At 37.0% G+C, this 9,680-nt stretch overlaps 1 protein-coding gene across 1 annotated transcript; it reads left to right on the top strand.

The window, feature by feature from the left end:
• The first annotated feature begins 5,664 nt into the window (after positions 1–5,664).
• On the top strand, positions 5,665–7,160 carry LOC122660825 (HMG1/2-like protein). Its single transcript, XM_043856069.1, has 8 exons — positions 5,665–5,808; positions 5,908–5,962; positions 6,120–6,242; positions 6,370–6,427; positions 6,557–6,601; positions 6,687–6,767; positions 6,860–6,952; positions 7,090–7,160. The coding sequence occupies exons 2-8, from the start codon at positions 5,916–5,918 to the stop codon at positions 7,114–7,116; spliced, it is 474 nt and encodes a 157-aa protein (XP_043712004.1). The 5' UTR covers positions 5,665–5,808; positions 5,908–5,915; the 3' UTR covers positions 7,117–7,160.
• Positions 7,161–9,680: the final 2,520 nt, after the last annotated feature.

Genomic DNA, 9,680 nt, shown 5'->3' with positions numbered 1-9,680 from the left:
GATATTCATTGTTTACCATCCTGGTCTGTATGCGCCGTGCCGTGCTAGTATCCGGGTACTAGATGGAATGGGACGTTGATGCACCCGGAATACCTCTCTGGACGATAGGATTTGCATGTAGTATATCTGTGGCTAGGATTTATACTCCCTTATGCTATGACCCTTGCCAACAGGGATTTATGTGTTGGATAGTCTGAGCTCCTGATTTCTGTGGAGACGGAAGAGGCCAGGTCAGGGGTAGTGATGGCTATCGGGGTCTGCCACTGAGTGGTCTGATGGCTTCTACTGGCGTAGGTTCCCTCGTGATAATTGAGGTTTCACTGGGGCGACAGGTTAAGTGATCCTCGGTGTCTCCCGAGTTATCACAGTAGCATATACCATGACTTAGATTGTTTGTTAGGTGAAAAATCTATTAACATTTACATGCATCATGGACTATGTGTGAATTGTATGTTTGTGCATTCCCCATCCCCTCACTGGCCTCAGTGGAGCTTACCCCCGTTGCGCAACCCTTTTTAACTGTATGCAGGTGATCTATGATGGTGATCCTTTTGAGGTGAACTGATTGGAGCCCGTGATTTTGGACCTTGATGATAGCGTACAGTCATGGTCTGTGCTATTGGGGCACAACTATATCTTTTTATTTTGTTTATCATGAGTATTGTACATATTTGGTAGTATTTCTACTGTTTCAGTTTCTAGTAAATCTTTTGGGTCAAAATGAAAAACATTAAACTGTCTATCACGTAGACTTTGAATCCTTTGTATCTGTAACGCTTCCTCCCAATTTTAATATTTTGGAATGAAATATTCCTTTACTTTTTACATTCTAATATTACTGTAATTTAATATTAGTGTAAGACTGTGTGTTAGCCACTGCGTTGAGATCCTGGTAGTGGTTAGGATGTTGGTAAGCATCCTATCATACCCCATTTATAGTATTTTATCCTTTATTGGGATGGGGGTGTGATACTTTACTTTTCAATTAGAAAAAATAAAGAGATACAAGGAGAAGAGCGGGTCAGATGCACAAAATAGGGGACGGTAACTACGGGGAGAAAGAAAGGGAGAGGGAGGTAGATGCGGCGTCACCGGAACGAGACTCAGGCGCAATGAGAGGAGGAGATGTTGGAGCAGAGAGGGAGAGGGGAAATACAGATTATTCCCTACAAGATTTCATTAAGGGTGAGTTTACAAATTCAACCCTCCACCTCAATTCATCTAGATTATTCAAGAGGGCAAACAAAAATATAGTGAAGTGAACTCCTTCACTCTCTATAGTGACAAATAGAAAGAGCCAAAAAATAAATATTGAAATTGAAATCAATTTGAAGTTTATTCTAAGTTCCCCTTTAATGATCATGTTTTAATAACAAGGGTAAATGTACCATTTGACTTGTTAGCCTTGATGTTTTGATAATGGTCTGTTCTTTCTTTACTAATGGGACCTTACCTCCTGGGCTCAACCATACACTCGTCTGTTTGATCCCCAAGAAGGATTCTACTGCTTCGGTTGAAGACTTTCGGCCGATTAGCCTTTGTAATGTCTCATACAAAATAATCTCTAAATTAATGGCTAATCGTCTGAAGGGCCACCTAAACTCAATTATTTCACCCTTCCAAGCGGCCTTTGTGCCTAGTAGACAAATTATTGACAATGTTGTTATGGCACAGGAAATCTTTCACTTTCTTAATCAAACTAAAGGGAAGAAGAAATTTGCTGCTATTAAAATTGACATGTCTAAGGCTTACGATCGTATTGAATAGAGCCTGATAACTTCCCTGTTTAAATTTATGGGTTTTGGTGAGAAATGGGTTTCCTTGATTAACTATCTGATTTCTTCTACCAGTTTTTCTATTAAGCTGAATGGAAGTCCTTTCGACAACTTCAGAGCCTCGAGAGGAATCCGCTAGGGCTGCCCTCTTAGTCCCTATTTATTCCTTATTGCTATGGAAGCCCTTTCTAGATTACTAACCACTTACTATGATCTGAATTTGTTTCAAGGAATTAAGATATCCAGGTCAGCGCCTGAAATATCACATTTATTTTTTACTGATGATATCTTCATCTTTTGTCGTGCTGAGTAGGAAGACCCCTTGACTATCAAAGCCATACTGGATCTTTTTTTCGGTCTTTTTGGTCAAGAAATTAACTTGAAGAAGAGTGCAATTCACTTCAGTAGAAATGTTCCTACCTTTGAGAGGCGCGCCCTCTGCTCTCTTCTTGGTATTTTGGAGATGACCAAAGACGCTACATATCTGGGCACTAACCTGTTTCATTGCAGATCTAAAGTGAAAGATGTTAATGGGATAGTCACCCGGATGCAATACAAATTGGCTAAATGGAAATCTAACTGTCTACCTTTTGCAGGACGTGCAATATTGATACAATCAGCGTTAGCTGCAACTCCATCTTACCTCATGAACTGTTTTTTATTTCCTCTGAAAGTGTGTCGTCAAATTGATTCAATTTGTCATAATTTCTGGCTAGGTAGTCCTGAGGGTAGGAAAAAGAGAGCTTGTTACATTTCCTGGGATAAAATGTGCCTTCCCAAAGCCCTTGGGGGTCTGGGTTTTAGAAAAGCCGAACACCATAATAGAGCCCTCATTTTGAAATTAGGATGGAGGTTACTTATGGATACCTCGTCTGTCTGGTCCAGAGTTCTCAGAGGAAAGTATTTCCCCAAAAAAAATTTCTTTGACCCATCTACTAGGAAAAGGAAGGGATCTTGGGTCTGGAATAGCATTACCAATATCATTCCGGATCTTGAAAAATCTGTTATTAGGAAAGTAGGTAATGGCAAAACCACCTTCTTCTGGACAGACAGATGGATTCCTTCTCTCCCTGGAAACCTTTCGGCGCATTCCTTGATCCCCTTAAACATGGACATTTTCTCTCATCCTATTGAAAAATATAGGATGATAGATACTTGGAATGTCGAATCATTGAATCACTTACTACCTCCTCATATCATCTCGCAATTATCCTTACTCAATTTTTCTCATGTTGATGATGGTTGGTGGTATACACCTTCCAAATTGGGCCTTTTCAATACTAAATTGGCTGCCATTGGGCTGAGTTTTTCCAATAAACACAATAATCTGCTTAAAAATGCTTGGTGGAAAGTTTTTGGAAACTTAAAATCCATCCGAAATTTGAAATTTTCTTCTGGCGTGTGTTTGAATGCAAGACTCCCCATCAAGGTTGCTCTCTCAAAATGGCTTCCGATCGACCCTTCCTGCCCTCTTTGTGGAAATTGTGCCAAATCATACTGGCACTTATTCATATCTTGTGATTGGGTTAAGCATCTTTGGGTGGCGGGACCTCTGGACCTGAGAACTGAATTTCTGGCCTCTCCAAATCTTCAAGAAGTATGCCTTTCTATGTTCCTCAATACCAATCTCGATAAACAATCTTTAATCTGGTTTTTTAATGTGTTTATTATTACTTGCTACTTAATTTGGATTTCCCGAAACAATGCAGTGTTTGGTTCAGAAAGACCTAATCAGACCTGGATTATAAAGTTAATTTTGCGTTACTTATCTGACATGAAGCTGTCCCCCCCCCCCCCCCCACCATATTTCATCCTCTAATGTAAATAATGATCATGATATATGCATGTCAATTTCACGACTCCATGGCTTACCGAAACTAGACTTTCATGTCTTAATTTGTGCAGGCTACTACATACCAGGATTGAGTACTGCGGGATGGTCTTACATTTTTTTGACAGGAGGAAGGTTTACCTTTTTTGTTGCAGGTTTCCAGTTTGCTTCTTCAGAACTGGAACTGGTTCTACATAGTATTCGGATTGGGCTGGATCACGCATCAGTTTTGGGGTTGAAGATTCAAGAAGTATGGTGCTCCTACTCTATGATCACCGATGTTCTTCCATCTCCAACCAATTCAGCCTGGCCTTGGCAGCATATTAAAGACCTGCTTTATATTTCAGACTTATACAGTAACGTTAAGTTTTCAGATCGGGGGGAACCTTTTTGTATAGCTTTAGCTTCTAACTTGGCTCGTCATGCACATGCCAAGAATACTGTATATACCTCCTTATATTAATACATATTTTCTTGTTTATCACCAAAAAAAGAAAAAGGAAAAAAAAGAAATGAAAGCAAAATCACTCTATTAGGTATTTTGGTCACCACCACCATCGTTGCTACCACTGTCAACACCACCACCACTTTCTCAGCCCTGCCCCTGCCATCACCACCACCATCCACTAAAGAAATATACAGAATCTATTCTTAGAAATTGAACTACCAAATGGATTTTGTATTCTTGAAATATTATCAAAATAATTTCAATTTCTTAACAAAAAATCTATTTGTTAACTATTTTTTATGAAACAATCCGAAATTGAAATCAAAATCATACCAATTCAATTCTTATTCTTTTCCCCTATACATTCTTGAGTGAGGGTGTTCAAAAGCCCATTTGCTTCCGAGTCTATTTCTGTGTGCATTTTTTTAATATGTAAATTTATTTTCTTTGATATATTTTTTAATCCCAATTCACCCCCTTCTGGGAGATCTCTCGAATCCAACAATTGAATATTGCAAAAATCTAATTGCAATCACATTTTGCAATTTCATATGTAACCATGGCCTAATTCAGTGACATATATAGAACAGTGATGTGACAAATTTGATCATTGGATATTTAGCGAATGATCTAGCTTAGTCATTTCTCAAATTCTAATCTTAAATTCAATCATCCACTCTTCCATTTAATGCTATGCTATCCCGTGTATATGTACGCACCTCTTGTAGTCCGCAATTCTATTTTTGCCACATGGAAAACTTTGATCAAGTTAAAGCTCGATACAGCTAGAAACTCCCTTAAATACAAGGTTCAAGTATACATACTCAAATATGTGATTGGCTTGTATGAATTCTAATTCGAATCAAGTTAGAATCGGCCTAGAATCAACCGAAACCTTAGAATTGGAATTGAGAAGAAGCAAAGATTTCTCAAAATTTTAAGGTATTTTAGAATAATTGATTTTAAAGAACTTGGCTATCTTGCTATAATAATTAATAGAAATTTTTAATTGATTTACTTCTATTTTATTGACTAAAAATTAAAAACAATGGCAATTTAAAAGAGAGTTGTTGATATTGAGATCTTATTTGACCGATTTTGATTTGAATTTAGTGATTCAATCGATTCTGATTCCGATTCTGATTCCGATTTTGATTCCGATCCTGAGATATTTACTTCAAAATGAAACATCATAGTACGTATTATATAGCTGTATCCACCTCGATTTGGGAATTTAAAATAGGTTTGGGATAAATATCATATGAGTTTTGACTTATTATGGACACATCCGTCATTAAAAAAGAAGAAGTGGGCAAGTAGAAGATTAAAAAAAAATAAAAATCCACGTGGCAATTGAAGATCAAGTGGTCCCCAGCGTTAGAGAGAGAGAGGAAGAGAATAATGTAGAATGAGAACAAACACAACACAAAGCACAACAGGTAAAAGGAAAGCAAAAAAAAATAGCGTTAAGGATGAAAAAGCAACATTTTTTTTCAGCCAATAGAATGAGAGCACACGGATTGATGACATGGCAAAAGGATTTTCAAATCCCGCCCAAACATGGATTTCATTTCAATTTGTGATTGAATTTTAATTTTGGTTTTGCTTGCTTTCTCAAGTCTCACCCCCCTTCTTATCCCCCCAACACTCTTTCACGCCTTTTCCACATACACAACACCACACCAAACCAACACAACAACAGCAAAGCATATCTCTTACTTCCCTTTTCTCTGCGAAACCCTAACCCTAAAAAGGTAAGAAATAAACTCATTTTTTCACCGATTCTAACCGAGTTTCATTGGTTTTCGACCGATTCTCATCTGTTTCTCATCGATCCGATCGTTATTTTGCAGGATTCACCATGAAAGGAGCAAAACCGAAGGCCGAGACTAGAAAAGCTGACAACAAGTAAGTTTCGATAGTCCAATGGTTTCAAATTTTTTCTTGGGTATTTTTGTGTTAGATTGATAGATTGATTGATTTTTTGTATGAGAATCGGTTCGGATTATTTGCTTGCAGATGTGATAAGATCTATAATTGGATTTCTTTTTGTTTTTTTGGTTAGGCTCTCTGTAAAGAGGAAACCTGCCGGAGGTGATAGAGCCGGCAAAAAGCCAGCGAAGAAAGAGAAGGCAGTAAAGGACCCTAACAAACCCAAAAGGCCTGCAAGTGCCTTTTTTGTTTTCATGTAAAAAGTCTCCTTTTTTCCTATTTTTGTTGTCTTATGGATCTAAAATCTTTGTCGCTGTTGATAATTTTCGTTGTTGCTAATTTCGCCTTTCTTCCTTTTTTTTTCTATCTGTTTGGAAATGAAGGGAAGAGTTCAGGAAGCAGTTTAAGGAGAAACACCCTAACAACAAATCCGTCTCCGTTGTAAGTTCTCATATATCTCTAGATCCACTAAATTTTTGTTATTTTTTTCAATTTCTACCACTGTAGCCGATCTCTGATTCGATTCTGTAAATTTTTTTTTTTATTAAAATTTTGTACCAAAAAATATAGGTGGGCAAAGCCGGTGGAGATAAGTGGAAATCGTTGTCAGATGCTGTAAGTATTTCTGCATTCATTGTTAAAAAAAAAAGTGAAGAACAAAATTCTGATTTTAACTGTTTTTTTTTTGGTCTTTTGCCAGGAAAAGGCTCCTTATGTTGCGAAAGCCGAGAAAAGGAAGACAGAATACAACAAGAACATGGATGCCTATAATAAGAAACAGGTTTCCTTTTATCTCTCTTGATCTTCTTCTTAATCTGGTTAAGGATACCAGTGTTATTTATTTGTGGGTTTTTTTTAATTGGGGATAACCAGGCTGAAGGAGCAGATGCAGCTGATGATGATGAGGAATCATTTGATAAATCTAAGTCTGAAGTGAGCGAAGAGGAAGAAGATGATAGTGGAGAGGTTAGTTGCAGAATAAAGAAATCCATTGGGGGGGGGGGGAGGGATGATTTATTTATTAAATTTTCCAATGATTTTGTTGAATTTGTTTGTAATTTGATGTTTGATAGTTAATGATCTGCATTTGGTTGAATTTGCAGGAAGAAGAAGATAGCAGGAGGAGATAGGAGACAAGAAGATAGAAAGATTGGAACTTTTTAGTTGTGTAGGGTCTTCCATTTCTTGTTACCCTTCTTCAGTGGAAAATAGTTATCCCTTTCGTTTTTTGGTTTTTTTTCTTACTTTTTTTCTTATCATGAAAGAAAAGAACAAGTTTCTGGAACTTTCTAGAAACTGACAATCGATCTTTTGTACTTAAATCTTCATGTTCTAATGATTCTGTTAGGCCCTCCTTTTTGGGTTTGTGTACTCTTTCCATGTTTCTTTTTTTCATCTATAATCGTCTATGTTCGATGGTTCATATTCTTCTTCCCCTTTTTACATGATGGAACGCCATTAAAATCGACTTTCTGAAAGATTGAATTGCTAAGTGCTTGCAGAAAATAGAAAGCAGAAGTACATTAAAATTATATGGAAAGTGGAGGAGTTAGTCAGGAAGGTTGTTTTAAATATTGGGTTTGGACCTGAGTGGAGGTTTGGCCTACAATGTGATTAGAATTGTTTGGAATTGACTGACCTTTGTCAAAACATTATGATTTCATGGTTGAAAAGATGATGTCCTTGATAACTGTAGATTTTGAAAATGATTCCAAAATGCCTCCTGAGAATTGATATTAATCAGAAATCGGATTGGTTGACACTATGTTCCAATTCGGTTCCATGTATAAATATAGCTATATGCGTCAAGGCTAGTGGTTTCTTATCATTTGGTTAGTATGCTTGCACTTGGTAGTGGAGGCTTATGCTATTAGACATACCTTTGGCTTTTCCTATTTAATTTGGTTTGTACTAGGGAAGAGGAGTGGTGATTGAAATAAGTATGTAGATATAATTAAAGATATGTATGATCTTGTGGTGATTTATTGTAAGAATTGTTGGGGTTAAGGTAGTGAATTTCTATTCATAGTTGGGTTATGTCAAGGATCAGTTTTAAGTTTTTATTTGTTTGTGTGTATAATGAATGAGTTAATTAGGGATATTCAAGATGGGGTTTCTTGGTATATGATTTTTGTTGATAATATTATTTTGGTGGATGAGACATAAGTTGGAATTAATACTACACTGAAATTATGAAGATTAACATTGGATTCAAAAGGATTTAGGACAAGGTAGAATTAAGACAGATTATATGGAAGATAGATTATATGGTGCATAACTTTAGTAACTTCAAAATAGATAATGAGGGGCTGAGTTGATAAGATGGAGATTTTGTGAAGTGATCATTTTATGTATCTAAGATCCTTCATTAGTAAGGAAGGTGATGTAGAAGATGTTGTTTTATAAAGAATTGAAGTAGGATAGATGAAGAGTGTTGGGTCATAAAGCAGGGTCATATAGATGCCAAGTGTTGGGAAGATGAGGAAGTTGAGACGGATGAATGGTAAAATCAGGAAAGATAAATTAAGGATGTCTAAATTCAAGATAAGTTTTGAGGTAGTTGTTTGAGGTGGTATGACCATGTTCAATGGAAGCATTTGAATGATGGGATTTTTGAATTCATCATTGAAAATAAATTGATATGTAATCGGTTGATCAGTTTTGTTGCTTTATCGATTTTTGGTTATTGGGTTCGTATGATTACGATTTGTTTTGGTCCTGGGTTAAACTTGATTGCAGACCTGTGGTCTTATCAGTCTTTTTCAAGATCGTACCTAGTGTTGGATCTTTATCTCTTGCAATCCCTTGTCTGGTCTAGTTCCACTAGTTCCTTTAACAGGGGGTGCAATGACCATTCCACCCCTACCCGAATACTGCCCAAATGGGTTCACCCCTCTTATTAGATGCACTAGGAAATTGGACCGAACAGGAAATTGCAAGAGATAATTTTCCACCTAGAGATGAAGGATTGAACTATTGAAGTCCACCACCTGGCACTGGGGCAGTAAAATTTAAGACCTGGAACATGCATCCCTTGCATACCTCCATGAAAGAGATTGGTAGCCTAGGAGAGGCCAAAGACGACCAGATCACAAAGTTTCTCTTTGTTGGGGTAAAAGAATCTTAAGGACCACATTGGCAGCCTTGGTCCAATGCTCGACCTCTGACCGCACCATTTTCTGAACCTCTTCGATGCTTAACTTTTGCAATCCTATATTGGAGAGTGGAGATGCTCACTTCTACTGTGGCCTACACTTTGTCCTGGTGGTAATGGCAACGGTGGCCAGGAGTGTAAATGAATAGTCAAAATCTGTTTTCGTATTTGTGTTTGTATTCGTTTAGTACTATTCGAATCTATTTGAAAGCTAAATAGATACGGATATAATCTTAAGTGGATGATCCAACTTAATAGAGCAAAATCGAGGATTTTTATCCCAAAGTAATAGGGGTTTATCATTGAAATTGGGTTTAAGTTTATCATAAATCCAATGTTTTTGGTCTATGATAGAAACGATGATAGGTTCTTGGGTGAAACCTTTATTACAAACATAAGAATGAGAAGAAAGAGGCTATAGCTATCCGAAAAATTATATTTACATGTAAACGGATAAAATATTCGATCCGTATCCGTGTCCGTATCCTTTTAGTACTATCCGAATCCGTTTGATAGCTAATAGGATGTGGATGCGGATAT

Source organism: Telopea speciosissima, chromosome 5 (genome assembly GCF_018873765.1).
Source record: "Telopea speciosissima isolate NSW1024214 ecotype Mountain lineage chromosome 5, Tspe_v1, whole genome shotgun sequence".
Classification (NCBI taxonomy): Eukaryota; Viridiplantae; Streptophyta; class Magnoliopsida; order Proteales; family Proteaceae; genus Telopea; species Telopea speciosissima.
This window is presented reverse-complemented; position numbering and strand designations above follow the sequence as displayed.